General features: G+C 38.1%; 1 protein-coding gene across 2 annotated transcripts; it reads left to right on the forward strand.

Moving 5' to 3' along the window:
* The first annotated feature begins 795 nt into the window (after positions 1–795).
* LOC143279893 (hypoxia-inducible factor 1-alpha inhibitor-like) lies at positions 796–14,841 on the forward strand. 2 transcript variants are annotated; one of them, XM_076584211.1, is made up of 8 exons: positions 796–1,002; positions 3,956–4,200; positions 5,594–5,742; positions 6,695–6,744; positions 7,377–7,483; positions 8,668–8,731; positions 9,624–9,731; positions 11,335–14,841. In XM_076584211.1, the coding sequence occupies exons 1-8, from the start codon at positions 871–873 to the stop codon at positions 11,377–11,379; spliced, it is 900 nt and encodes a 299-aa protein (XP_076440326.1). In that variant the 5' UTR covers positions 796–870; the 3' UTR covers positions 11,380–14,841. The 2 variants fall into 2 exon arrangements, with proteins under 2 accessions (XP_076440326.1, XP_076440317.1); XM_076584202.1 differs by having other exon boundaries at positions 805–1,002; positions 6,695–6,840.
* The last annotated feature ends 571 nt before the right edge of the window (positions 14,842–15,412 follow it).

The raw sequence follows: 15,412 nt of genomic DNA on the forward strand, positions 1-15,412 counted from the left end.
TTGTCAGAGATATAGAGACAGAGAAAGACCATTTCCAGCTATTTGAAGTATGTATATATTCATCCTGTCTCGAACAAGATGATAAACGAACTTTGTACAAACTTTCATTATGTCAATGTGTCAAACAGATTATACAAAAATACATATTTTATTTCAGAGTCGTAGGGCAGCCAGTCGGCTCTGTAAGATTCGTTCAAAGTTTTCTTCTTCTTTTTCTTTCTTTCTTTTTTTTAATTTATATTTTTAACAAAAATATTAAAGAAGAAACATACAATCATAAATGGGGCCTACACATATCTATTCTAATTGCTGAATCTCATGCAGTTACAGATTGTCAACCGCAATATGTGTGTAATGTCATCTGTAAATTGTTTCGCGCTTGATGAAAATTGAAAGTCTACTTAATTATTTACGCAATAATGATATCATTTTTGTTCATACACAAAAATGTCTTTTCTCTGCACAATCCTATTTCATCCTATTGTAACACACACACACACACACACACACACACACACACACACACACACACACACTTTGTCAGTGTGAACACACAATAGATTGCCATTTCCTTTGATTAAATTAATATAGATTGTTCTTCGTCATTGTTGGTCTGTATGAAAACGAAAGTAAGACAGGAGAGTTGTCTTCCCACAAGGGGACATTTTGATAATTTTGAACAGTATGAATTAATTTCTTCGAAAAGCTGTTTACATTGTGCAAACATTCATTGCAATATACTGTTTTCGTGCTAAAAATCTGATTCTTTTTGCGTGTATCTAGTGATATATTCCTTTGAAATAAGATTAAATTGGAAGTGTGTTTAAACCAAGACTTCTCCCGTATCACGCAGTCAATCTGGAGCTGAGAATGGCGTCTGCTTCGGAAAAACCTACGCTGAGCAAAGTTGCGGCGAGTGTGAATTCATATTATTTCCCAGTGGAAAACATTCCCAGGCTCAGTTGCCATGATCCAGAGGCGGAGCGGCTAATTAAAGAAGAGGTAAAAGACCCTTTTTATGTTGAGTATTACCTTGCATTGTTTTTCTTTTGAGCCTTTCGAATGTTTTTTGAATTTTCGTCAGTGACTGGTTTCCAATTCAAAAGATCAGTGCAAGCATGGTTTCAAAGCAACATTTCGGCAAAGCAAACGCTTAATGCATGTGAAAACATTTAGATGCTTTTGCATCGGAACTGGATATATGGCAGAAATTTTGAGCACCAGTTCATTGTGAATGGCAAGGGTGCAAAGGCGCTGCATGGCTGTTTGTTGTGGTTCTGGTGCGTACGTGACAAACTGCAGATGCGCAAATGGCAGGCGCTAAGGAAGGAGAATATAATCGGGGGAGAGGACTCATTTTTTCACTCTCCCTCTCCTCGACATGGGCAGACCGTTGAAAAAGTCATTTACAACAATATTTGTCATTATCACATTTGACGGGTTCTTTTTGTTTTGTTTTGTTTTTGTTTCTTTCGAAAGCAAGATCATTCTGTTGCCGTTTCGATCTGTATGCTGCGCGTGTTCGTGTGTTTGTGCATGTTTACATTTTTTTTTTCGAATTCTAAAATGCGATTTTTTTCCAACCCCATCACATGTCGCAATTAAAAAAAAAAAATCCTGTTGATCATCAGTGCCCCTCCACTCCCCGCCACCCACCTCCATCCCCATCCTTGCACACCCTGTCTTCTCTTGCCTTTTTCACACCTAGCTGCCTGTTCAGGAAATCAGTAAATGAAAACAGGAACCATAATTTGGCATGCTTTACTTATTGGACAATAAAACGTTAAACTATAACCATATTCCATCATTGGAGACATCAGTTTCATGAATTTGAGTTAAAAGATTTATGGCTGTAAAGAATATTGACAGAATTTGTACTTAGCTAACTTAAGGGCATTGTTTGCTTTTTAAAATGTAAACAGATTTTGGTGTGTGTGTGTGTGTTATAATCCCTATAGGTATAATAAACTTTCACATGGCATGCATATTCTGCTAATGTACACTAACAACACTTTTTCTTCACTTCTGCTGAAATATGCCTACTTTATTATTCTATTATTGTCAAAACTGTAGTACATTCATCAACATATAGATAAGCAAGAGAGGAGGATGGGGATAGGAGAATGTATGCATGTGTGTGTGTGTATGTGTGTGTGTGAAAGACACTGGAAACCTTGTGCAGAATTAGAAATAGAAGTTACCAGTGATGGATGGTGAATACAGATAAGTTATTTGCCCATAACTTGGCACAAGCATCTTTTTTTTCCTTAAAAGATTTTGTTGTTGTTGTTGCTCTGTTCTTTTCTTATTGTGTGCTTAGTTAATGGTATTTTTCACACAATGTAAAAAACTTTTCTCATGGATTATTTCAACCCTGATAAATGTATTGAAAAAGCTCTATTTTTTATCATGTTAAGACAGTTAAAAAATAAAATAAAATGAACAAATAAGATAAAAAATCAGCAGTTCACTTTATGAGTTGTAACAGATTGGCTAAGAATGTTCCAGCACTGCCTCAGTGACATCTGACTATCAGTCATCTTCTTTCATGATATCTTCATATGTTTCTCCTTTTCTTCTTTTTTTCTTCTTGTCTTCATATCCCTTTTCCACACTCTCTGCTGATGTATGTGAAATATGAAAAAAATAATGAAAAAACAACATCAGAAACAAAAACAGATCAACAAAAAACAAACACAACAACAACAAAGACAAAACAACATATCACACACACACACACACACACACACACACACACACACACACACACACACACACACACAGATAAATAGATAGATAGATGATATTTAATTTATGCAAAAGAATTACATATATTTTTTTCTGCAGATGTTGATGCCTCTCAGCCTGCAAGCACACACAGTGACACATGCGAGCTTGCATGCGCACACATCTCACGCATGCACATCTCATGCATATACTTACACAAGCGCATACAGACACATGTGCATTACACACACACACACACACACACACACACACACACTGACGCACACACACCGACTCGGTTTCTGAATCTGTCTCTCACACACTCATTCTCTGTGTCTTTGTCTCTCTTTCTCTATCTGCACTACACTGCCCTCACTGCACTTAACTATGCTATGTACTTCAGTTTGTCAATATCTTGACCTGTAAAGTCATTGTGGTGTGTAGATGTGGGTCCATAGAATTCTTGAACTTGGAAAAAACGACCACTGAAACTGACAACTTTCTTGTTCGATTTTAGGCCATATTTAAGTGGATTGGTGGTATAGTGATGGTATAGTATATGTATCCAGCTAAGAAGTGAGAGAATTTGAGGGAACGGGATTGAATTCCACACTTGCCAGAAAATGTATCCCCCTTCACTAGACCTAGAGTGGTGATCTGGACGCTAGTTGTTGGGATTAAAAGTTGTTGGGATTAATAAACCGAGATCCCTTGTGCAGCATGCACTTAGCGTATATAAAAGTACCCATGGTACAAGGGTTGCCTGCCAAAGTTTTGAAGAAGAATCCACTTCAGTAGGAAAGCAAATGTACTTGCAGAAAGAAAAAAAAAGAAAAGAAAAAAAAAAGGATGGCACTGCACTGGTGACACGCTCTCCCCAGGGAGAATAGCCCAAATTTCACAAAATAAATGGAGAAATCTGTTGTGGCAAAAAAGCAATATAATAAAAATTACAGTTCAATAGAATACAATAGAATACAGTACACTTATACATGGCTATGCCATACTATGCTATACTCTGCTGTGCTATGCTATGCTATTCTATGCTGTGCTATGCTATGATACACTTCTTTCCCACTTTACATCTACAATTCTCTTTAAAATGAAATCAATTATTTTTTAAAGCATGATTTCTGATGGGGTTTTTTTATGTCTGGGAGTTGAATGCTGATGAGAATAGACGTTTGTGTGTGTGTGTGTGTGTGTGTGTGTGTGTGTGTGTGTGCAGGAACCAGTTATTCTGACAGACACAGATTTGGTACAGTCAGCTCTGCACTGGAGTCCTGATCACCTTGCCAGCCACATCGGAGAGGGTCAGTTCACCGTCTACTCTTCTAGAAACAAAAAGTTCTTGTACTATGACGATAAGAAATTCAGCAAGGTGCCGGATTTCACACCTCCCACCACCCGCCAGGAAATGACATTCCAAGAGTTCCTCAGAAAAGTGAAGGCATGGAAAGAGGGGGATCCGCAGTAAGACATATGTCTTTTGTCTGTCTTTGTTTCTTTTTGCCTTTGGCTGGATAATTAGTTTCACTGTAAGTGTAAAAATAATGCAGAGACAGATTTGTGATGAATTTTTTGTTCCAGTTGTGTTTGCAAGTGTTAATATTCTTGTATACATAAATGGTTTAGAACTGTGTCAGCTTGCATGCATATATATATATGTAAGTGTCTGTCTTAGATATCCAGCAACTTAGATATCCAGCAAAGTTCATCTATGACCTGTCAAAGGGTTTGCTTTTTTTATATTTTCATATGATTTCTTGGTGGGAGAAGAGAATGGGGTTTTGGAGGTGGTTTGGAGTACACAGATAATCATAAGAAGTATATGGCCATCGAGTGGTACACTTCATAATGGGTGCATCTTGTCCTTTGATGAAAATGGTCATTTTAGTCATCAACAAGACAACATTAAGTTTCCCTTGACTGAAGGCAGGGGGTGGCGGTGGGGATGAGGGGCAGGAGAATGTGTTTCTGTCACAGTTCCAGTCTTAAGATGATTGTGGAAGATGATTTTGACAGAAGCATATGTTCCTCATATAGCTGTGTATCTTAGATGATAACTCCTTGACCTCCCATGTCAACACTGCTTTTAATCATGCCTATGTTTATCAGATACAGAGGAGTCTTGAAAACGTATGTGTATCATTAGAAGCAGCTTTACATGTGAAGACACTTTATACATCATGCTTTATACAAAACTTCCTGTGCCTGTCTGCTTTCTTTGAAAACTACGCAGCCTGTATATTGGCTCAAAAGAGGATGATGGTGGTGGTGGAATCAGCTGGGTTACCTGTGCAATGTTAGGACAGTGTTTGCGAACAGTGCAGTGATTTAATTCAAATCAGTGCCCAAAATCCAACTTGTTCAGTTCTTGATATCTGATTTTGCTTTTTATGATATGGAATGAAAAAAGCTGGACAGTGTACACAAGCAGGGTCATTTTCTTGCCAGTCACTTTATTTTCTTTTTATAAAACTACAATTAGGATTATTTCAAATTTACCTCTGACAGGCATTTGCAGAAAGAGTAGTTGATTCTGTAAACCCAATATATAAATAGTTTTGATAAGTCCCTGAACAGCGCATTTGAACAGTGATGATTTGGGGTAAGACAAGAGATTACAGCTGCAGAGCATCATGTTCACCTTTTAGTTGAATCATTTTCCTTTTTAGTGTGTTCCATTTTTGTTATGTTTTAATGCATTTTCTTATTTGCTTTATTTCATTTCAGGTTAATGTCTTATTATGCATACGGAGAGATGTCAAGGTATGATTAGTGCGTGGGTTTATGCAAAAGGTTAAGCATCTGCACCCTTCAACACATCTTGAAACTGAAAATGTTCACTTGCTTTGTCGAGCAGCATGTACCTGCAGCAGTCGCTGAACGACTCGGTGGGTCCAGACGTTGTGCAGGACTTCACTCACTTCAACTGGAAGTGGATTATTGGACAACAGATCAAACACAAGTGGGGGGAGCTCACCTCCAACCTCCTCCTGGCTGGAATGGATGGTAAGCTGCTTCTTGTTTTATAGAACAGATGCTTATTAGTGAACGCACAGGTTTTCTGGTAAAGTTTTTTTCTGTTTGTTTATCTGTTATATATTTCAAGTTTTTATTATTTACATGTTACTTGATCCTGTGCTTTCTTGCATAACAAGTTCATGTTTCATGCTTGCATTTATCTGTTATGTTGTGAAGATGAATGCAGATTCTGGGGATAATGTTGTGATATTTTTTCAGAATTGAAAAAACAACAACAAAAGTTATAGTCATGGGCAATCATTAGAAAGAGGGTTGGACTAAAATCTGTAAACTAAGCCCTATGTCTCTTCAGCGGAGGAACAGAAAGCAGCCAGTGGCTGACAGTGTGGAGAATGTAGGAGGAAGAAAGTGGGAATGTTGTGGTGAGGAGGGAGTGGTGGGTGGAATGGACAGATGAAGGAACAGGGAGAGGTAAACAGACTGTTTATCAAGAAGGTGTATAACGATCCATGTGCTTGTTTACTCAGCACTCCAGTCAGGCCATCATCTGAGTTTCAAACCAGCTTTTAAGAATAAGTTATGCAATGAAGCAGTATACGTGTTGGAATTCTTCCTGCTAAAGTTCTCTTAATCAATAAAATGAAGAAAATCCTTCTTCTTCTCATTACTTTATTGCCGTGTCTGGTCACTGCAAAGTGATTTTGATACATAATTATGCATTCATTCTTTTCAGCACACACATACACGGGGATTGGACATGGTTGGATGGGTATTGAGAAAAAACAAACAAAAAAACAACAACCCCCCCCCCCCCAAAAAAAAAGAAAAAAAAAGACTAGTTAAAGTGGAGTGGCAGGGCAGCCATATGAAGAAAATAATTTCAGAAATGAAATATTGATTGATTTTATAAAAATAAAAATGAGAGAAATTAAATCATAGTTTTGCTGTCTATACAGAAACACGATTTGCTGTGTTACAGGTGTGATCACACCAGTGCATTACGATGAGCAGCAGAACTTCTTTGCTCAGGTTTATGGGTACAAACGTTTTCTGTTGTTTGACCCTGCAATGTTTGGCTGCCTGTATCCCTACCCTGTCTTTCACCCACATGACAGACAGAGTCAGGTAGACAACTGTGCAGCTTCAGTCTTTTGTTGTGCAGAACATCAGTTTGATGCCATGTTCAGCACAGATTCTATAGTCGATGAATGCATTTTTGTGTGTATAGGAATGTGTGTGTGTGTGTGTGTGTGTGTGTGTGTGTGTGTGTGTGAATGGATTGATAGATGGATGGGTTGATGTTGAAAGTACAGAACTGCTTATAAATGATGTTTTTTTTGTTTCTCCACCCATTCAGTTTTTTTTCTTTTCAGAATAAAACATTTTACAATCAATTAAGCACAATTGGACATTACAATGCATAATATGAAAAGTTATAGCTATGATTATTATGTCTAGATATTTGTAAAGGACTTAACAGGCTAATATTATTGCAGGGTATCAGCATCAGTAGAAACGAGTTGTTTTTTCATGGTTTCAAATTTTAGAGAGTAGTGAGTCGATTGTTGTAGATGTTAATGCTTTGATCATTCGGTCCTTGTTTCTTTTTGCATTTGTGCTTGTTTTGCATTCTTGCCACACAAACTGTAATAATTGTTCAGGTTGACTTTGACAATCCTGACTTCGAACGGTTTCCTCGCTTGAAAGAGCTGAAGGGGAAGGAAGCCATCTTAGGACCTGGGGACGTACTCTACTTGCCAGTGTACTGGTAAGTGACCTGGTCAGTCTGTAGCTCACACATTGGGAATAATGACTGTGTGCGTCTTTTTATGGTGCCTGTGGATACTGTGATGAGAGGTGATCATATGAAAGTGAAAGATTGATCTCTTTCTGGTGCCTGTAAATCCAGCAGTTAAAGAAAAAGATGGTATAAAAATATTCAGTGCTTCTCTTTAATTAGCAAGTGCACTGGTAGATAAAGAGAGCAGATCAGATTGTTTGAATACAAATCTTGGTTTTTCATTGTTTGTCAAACTTTTCCTGATTTTGATAAGTTTATGAAGTATAAAGCTGATGCTTAATGCCCTGACATTCAAAATGGAACAGACTAGCAGTTTATCTTTGCTCATCTGTTTTGTTGGGCGAAGAATGAAACTCAGTATAGATAAAAACTGAAAAAGAGTGGAAAAAAGTTTAAAACATTTTTAAACAGGGAATTGTGTGTGAAATTGCATGTATGTGAGTATGCATGTGTGCAGATGTATATTAGTAAAGTCCTCCACGCAAGAGCCTGGAGACTGTGTTGAATACATTCTTATCTTCTTAATTTTTTTTTTAATTCATATTGTAAATCATAAATGGGCATGTAATAACATATAAGAATCGAATAAGCATAGCTTATTTTGATTCAGAATGAATAACTGACTAGGACATATGATAAGGAAAAAAAAAGGATAAAAAAGAGGATGAATGTATAAATCATCTTGAAGGTTGTAATCAAGAATTGTGAGACACTGGTATAGTTTCACATTGTAAGCTATCGTAAGACTGGGCAAAAGATAGCAACACTGCACAATACTACATTATTAAATTTACTCGTATATCTGCTTATATATCTTAATAACTAGTATAATGTTATAACTAGTATAATGTTATTTCCCTTATGTTATGTGACCCATCCATTATTGCAATTTTTTTTCAACTTCTCTGCTATGTGTGGGTGCATAACTGTTCATGCATGTGTTTGTGTACATGTGTGTGTGTGTGTATTTGTGTGTGTGTGTGTGTGTGTGTGCACATTTGTTAGGCTCGTATATATGTGCACATATGTTTGGGTAAACACTTTTCACTTTCACTGAGTACATGATTTTTAAGGGCTGTTTAATGTATTTGTGTATATTGAGTGTCAATGTGGGGTGATTGCTAATGGTACTGGGCACAACCAATGTACAGGTGGCATCAAGTGGAGTCTGTGCCAGGATGGGGAATGACTGTGTCTGTCAACTTCTGGTATAAAGTGAGTACCGTAATGAACAGTGTTCCTCAGCTTTTGATGTGAAGTGAGTAATAAACTGTTGTATCTTTGAATATTAGAGTGATGGTGGTTGACGGTTCGTCCCGAGCAAGTGGTAAATGTCAATCATCAACAGACAGTGAAAAAAAGTATATATATAAGATGAGATAAAGTAAAATGAAATGAAATAGAATAAACTATTGTTTAACTTTGTTGTATACATTAGTTGGAGATCTGATATCCATTATATTGATACCCTTGTGATGGTGATAATTGATAATGAATTGTTTATCAGTGGCAGTGCTACTGCTACTGTGCTAGCCTTACCATTCAGTGAGAGTGTAAAAAGAAGTGTGTCTGTGTGCTAGCGCATGCACGTGTGTGTGTGTGTGCATGCGTGCACATGTGTGTGTCTGTCTGTGTGCATGTGTTTGTGTGTGCATTGATGTGCATGTAAGGCATAAACACCATTCTTATCAGTCCAGTTGTAGCTTGTAAGATCTTCCTCTGCATTCTTGGGCTGCAACTCCCACATTTACTCCTATGTACGTGTGGGGTTTTATATGTATTCTGTATAACTGTTTACCTTACCATCTTGGTAGCCATGCTGTTCTTGGGAGTGCTTAGAAGAGATGCATTATATTCATCAGGCACATGACAGCTTCATAAAGAAAAAAACTGAAGCAAAAAAGTTGTATAATCATCACTATCATACTTGTTTGTCATATTGTCATAAAAACCATCAATAAAGGTTTACAGACGCAATGATAAAGAGTAAGACTAACCAGAGTGTGATTTGTATTATTATAACCAGACATGTCCTTTGAATATGAAGTGAGTGTGTGTGTGTGTGTGTGTGTGTGTGTGTGTGTGTGTTTGTGTGTTGGTTTGCCAGTCTGGTCCCACAGACAAGATAGTGTACCCGCTGAAGGCCCATCAGAAAGTGGCCATGATGCGCAACATAGAGAAGATGATCACAGAGGCCCTCAGCAACCCAGCAGAGGTCAGTCAGTCTTCTTTCTTTCCCTTCGGTAATTGTAACGATGTAACAGTAGTAACAGGTCTTTTTGTGGAAGTATGTATTGATTGCACCATGTTCTCCTGTGGAACAGTGGCCTATTGGTAATGTGCCCAACTAGGAAGCGAGCATCCACAGGTTAAATGTGGACATGGATCCTGTTTTCTTTCTTCTCTTTAAAAAAAAAATTTTTTTTTTTACTCCCCACTCTGTTAGGCCTTGATTAGGGATCTGAGTGCTAGTCTTTTGGATGAGACAGATAACTGAGGTCTCTTGTGCTGCACCCACTAAGTACATGTGAAATACCCAAAGGCAACAAGAAAGTTGTATCTGGCAAATTTTGTATGAAATTCACTTTTAATTACACATACTTAACTGTGACCCAACTAATGCAGACTCCGGCAGGGGTCTGACATTCCTGTCCTGTCACTTTGATGATAAAGCACATGGAAAAAAGACCAGAATAATGGGTGGTACATCAGTTTCGTTTCTCAAGGAGGCATCACAGTGTTCAGACAATCCATATATGTTACACCTCAACTGCTAGGCAAATGCGTGACCAGCAGCATAACCCAGCGCAGTTTGGCCTTGAGTGCATGCATATATATTTGTGTACCTTTCAGAGTGGATTTCTTCTGCAGAATTTTCCCAGAGGACAACACTTATGTTGCCGTGGATTCTTTTCAGTGCTCCAGTATGCTCTGCTCATGGGATCAAGTTGATCATCTCATCTGAATGACTGTATGCTCAGTTTAATTTTCCAGTAAAACATGGGAGAAAGGGCGAGACATGGATTTAAACCCATACCTTCACAGACACTGTATTGGCAGAGAGGCGTCTTAACGTTCTGCCACCTTCCTCCAGGTGGTGCTGCATTTTGGCAGTGTGGTTTCTTTGGAGAGCAGCCCAACTTTCATTCAGAAAAATGTGTTTGACAAAAAAATGCAATGCAGTACAGTAGTGTATACTATAAGGCAGTACAATATGATACTGTACAGTACAATATAGTACAACACAATGATTCAGTGTCATTTTCATGGAATCACCTCATGACATATTTGTATGTCAGTGTGTGTGGTCCAATATATAAATATGTATGTATATAACTAACAGAGAGAGAGAGAGAGATGGATGAATATGTATGATGCATCCTAGCCTAAAATTAATACAGTAGGAATACAAGCATTTACTTGCTGTTTCTGTACACATAAACTGTGGAACTTGCTGTGACCAGTCTGTCCAACACTCCCAAGTTTAAAAATTGGCTCAAAATGTTTACATTTCCGTAGCTGCTGTATACACTTGTGAATAAATGTGTGTGTATGTGTGTTGGCATGTGGTGTGTGCGCACGCATGCATCTTTGCAGGCATGGGAGTGCATGTGTCTCTTAATGTGTATGTCTGTGTGTGATGTGCACACAGTTTGACATGTTTGTATGTTATGATGCGTAATAGATGTGGGCAGGATAAATTTACAGCTTTCGCATTGACCATACCTTTATTTCATCAGCAGTTGTCTTGTTTATTGTAATTAATAACAATTATTAAAGATTAGTAGCGAAAACTAACATTTTTTGTGTGTGTGCAGGTGCCTCCAATGTTCAGGGATATGGTGCTTGGGCGTTACACATGATAGGAGAGACTGGACCTCAACCTTTCTACTGCTTCATTGACAACACACAGCCAAAGGCAGTGGAGATGGCACTTGCAGCTTTGCAAGCAGAACACGGTTGTTGCCATATTTATGTATGAGGCAAAGAACCAGTGACTTTTGGTTTGTCAGTGTCATGAAACACAGCATTGAACAAAATAATATGCTTCCAGTTTTTTGTACCACAGAACAGCATGAAACACTTCAGGTGCTGGCTTTCTCTGTACAACAAACAAAACATTTCTTTTCTGTATTTTTGTCTGAAGCTGAAGAGTATAGCTGATCTTTCCTTTTCATTCATGGCCTGTGGGAAAACTGCAGACTCTTTCATTTTTATATATTTACTGATTTATTTATTGAGATGTTCTGTTTTTGTAGATTGTGTTTTATTAAGATTATAAGCTGATAGTACGCTACCAGAAAATGAGAATACTGTAATCAAAGTCTTATGTGAGCTGAGAATTTGAGAAGTATCACTTGACAGTATGGAATTTATTGAATCGTTTTTGAAGTGTTTTGAGGGCATTGATAAATGCTGCCCAACCTTCTGAGTAATTTTACCATTGTGCAGGAAATAGATAGATGCTGATCAGTTTTCCTATACCCTGTGTGGTTGGATGTTTTTATTTTTAAGTTTTGTATTTGCATTTGAAGTCAAATCCCCATGCTACTACTACTACTAATGATAAACCAGTTAATCATATCACATCAGTTCTCTTGGAAATTGTCAAACATATCAAAATGCATTCACCCAGTCGTTTACAAAGTGTCACTGTATGTACATGTTCGCAAACACCCATACCTTTGACACAAAGAATTCCCCCAGTACTTTTTGTTTTATTTGTAAAGTTATACATAATTAAACTGCGCTTCAAAGGGATTGGATGGAGAAAGTTCAGTTAGTAAATCTAAAGCAAGTCAGATACGGGTATAGGGAAGATGATTATGCATTGCAGGACATTTGGAAGCTTTATGTGACATGGTATGTTGCCAGGTTCTGGAAGCACAGCACATATGGATGCACAAACACATGAGTACACACACCACACACACACACAGAGTTTCAGTTTCTGAAAGAGGTGTAACTGCTTTTGGACAGATCCATATATGTTACACCACATCTGCTAGGTTCCTGCTTCTCTTGCCTTGTTAAGCCTGCATGTCTGCATGCACTTGCTTGTGCATACATATACACATACACACAAATATGCACACACTTTTCACCCATACTTAGTGATCATAGTGAAAAAAAAAAGCTATTTAAAGATTAAAAGAGGCACATTTAAAGTGTACATTATATGAAATGGGGAAGCAAAAATGGGAACAGATGAAGTGCAACTCCTTCAGGCATGGACCAAATCATTCATATACAATGGCTCATTCCACAACACCTGCACAAATGTAACTCAGAGCTTCATTGCCTTTCACAGATAAACTAATTATGGTTGGCCAGTGGGAATTGCCACACTTAGAAACTGATTATGATTACACAATGGGAATTGTCCGCCTTAGTTGGTCATGATGCCAAAGCTTAATGACCCTTGTTCGTGAATGCTTCAGTTGTTTTTCGGTATCAGTTATCAGCTTGTATAAATAGTTTATCAGCTCATATTCATGTGCAAGTCAGACTAGAATGGGTATGTCTGTGTGTCTTTGGATATAAATTACTATATATTTCTGACTTGACTGTATCATGGAATTACCTGCATGCTTTGTGCTGTTTTAATATTGTGACAGTGACTTGGGACAGGAAGCACAGAGCAAAGGACATACAGAGCTCTTTCAATGAACAAAAAAGTTGTACAATTTATGGAAGTGGACTGTGCATATGTGCATGTGTGTATATGTATGCTCACCTATTTGCAAGTGTGAAAGAGTTTTCCTAGCACATTTCTCTTCAGCAGAGACTTAAAAGTGTTAATATATCATCTGTTTATTTCAGATTGGACTTCTGTTAAATTTGGCGTTGAGAGTAATTTTGTAAAAGATGTTATGGGTGTAGGAGGCAGGAAGGGTAACTGAAGTGGTAAAGGATACAATAACAAGAGAGCCACACAGAGAACTTGCCTTTACATTTGCTTCTCATCATTTTTAGGTTGAAGTTGATAGCTAACAGTCCACACATATGACTTACTGGCACATTCATTTACCACTTATGATAGATTTGGACTGTACGTAACTGATGATGAATAATAACTGGCAAAATATTACACTCAGTTTAAAGTGCAGGAGGAGGAACATGCCATATGTTTTGTGGTATTGAATTTACTTTTAATAGTAACCAGAAAAGGAGAAAAGTCAGATTAAGGCCAGGTGTTCAGGTGCAAGGGGAAGGGGGAGGGGCAGGAGGAACAAGCTTTTGGGGAGTGTTAATAAAGGGATGAATTTCAGAGAGGGTAAAGTGTGAATCCGGGACTTAGTGTCACACTGAGGTGCTCCATTTTCACATCCAGAGTCAGTTGGGTGCTGTCCCATTGTTTGCTGTCCATGTCACTAGACACTGTCCATCCGCTAAGCTGATGGCAATGGTCCCCTTCACTGGTAACAAAGGCTGACTGTATCAGTGTTCTGACTTGAATGGGCACTGTCACTTTACTCCTCAACAACATAGTCATTCGGATGGGACGATAAACCGAGGTCCCGTGTGCAGCATGCACTTAGCGCACGTAAAAGAACCCACGGCAACAAAAGGATTGTTCCTGGCAAAATTCTGTAGAAAAATCCACTTCGATAGGAAAAGCAAATAAAACCGCACTCAGGAAAAATACCAAAAAAATGGGTGGCGCTGTAGTGTAGCGACGTGCTCTCCCTGGGGAGAGCAGCCCGAATTTCACACAGAAAAATCTGTCGTGATAAAAAGAAATACAAATACAAATACTTTGTGAACTGCCAACAGAAAGACCTCTCAAATCAAGCAGGAAAGCAAAGGAGAGGGGTAGGAAAAAAGACAACCATCAAAAGACACTGCAAAAGCAGCAGTGTGAACAGAGGTCTTCAAGTAGTAAAGGAAGGGAAGAAAACAAGACACCCATCAAGACACACTCTAAAAGCAGCATATTCTTCAAGCGCCATATCAGAGAATCAAAGTAGCCCATAAAGGCAATGTGAACTTTATGGTGTCCTTTGAATGAAGCTCAGAAAATAAAGATGTCTAGTAGACAGCATACTAGTAGTATAAACACCAAGATGTATTTTTGTCTGACTTTCCTCCTAAGTATCAGATGTATTTTTGTCTGACTTGCCTCCTAAGTATCCATTATTTGTGTTGTTTGATTGGAGGGATGTTATTTGCTTGGTTTATTTATTTATTCATGCATTGTTTTCCTGTTCCTCCACTTCTTTCCTTTCTCTTTCTTTCTGTTTCTCTCTCTGTCAGACATACACACACACACACACACACACACACACACACACACACACACACACACACAAACACACACACACCCTCCTCCCTTTTCCTCCACCTAAAAGGTGAAGAGCATTGAACATTATAAGTCTCCTTGTTCATACATTTATCTTCTTGTAAAATTTATAGTCGCATTATATGTCTCTTTGTTCATTCGTTTGTCTTGTAAAAATTTATAGTCTTTGGTGCATTGTCTATTGTGGGCTGTACTTTTGTCTTTAACCAGTCCATGAGTTGGTAGTGGGTGTGCATGCGTGTGTGTGTGTGTGTGTGTATGCGGGTGTGTGTGTGTGTGTGTGTGTGTGCATATGTGTGTGTGTGTGTGTGTGTGCAAGAGATATAATCGGACATCAGAATATGAATTTGTTTTTGTTTGCAGGTGATGATATATTCATTTTTTAAGTGTGTTGCTACTTACACTATTGACTTAAGTCTCATTTTATTACTTTGTTATGTAGTTTATTATGTCTGTCTTACAGCACTGGCACTAAATATTTTGTTGTTCAAAACAGTACTTTGCAGATATCCTTTCCATTCTGGTGAAGCTTTGTTTTTGATTTGTTCTACAGATGTATACATGCTTCTGTGTGTGTGTGTGTGTGTGTGTGT

This window comes from Babylonia areolata, chromosome 1 (assembly GCF_041734735.1).
Source record: "Babylonia areolata isolate BAREFJ2019XMU chromosome 1, ASM4173473v1, whole genome shotgun sequence".
NCBI lineage: Eukaryota > Metazoa > Mollusca > Gastropoda > Neogastropoda > Buccinidae > Babylonia > Babylonia areolata.

What these genes read in the sequence shown, in the direction of transcription:
- LOC143279893 (XM_076584202.1), top strand. Translation starts at nt 871, where the DNA reads ATGGCGTCTGCTTCGGAAAAACCTACGCTGAGCAAAGTTGCGGCGAGT. An exon ending in CTGTCAACTTCTGGTATAAA is followed by an intron (nt 8,732 to 9,623) that starts GTGAGTACCGTA and finishes TTGGTTTGCCAG; the next exon opens with TCTGGTCCCACAGACAAGAT. An exon ending in CCCTCAGCAACCCAGCAGAG is followed by an intron (nt 9,732 to 11,334) that starts GTCAGTCAGTCT and finishes GTGTGTGTGCAG; the next exon opens with GTGCCTCCAATGTTCAGGGA.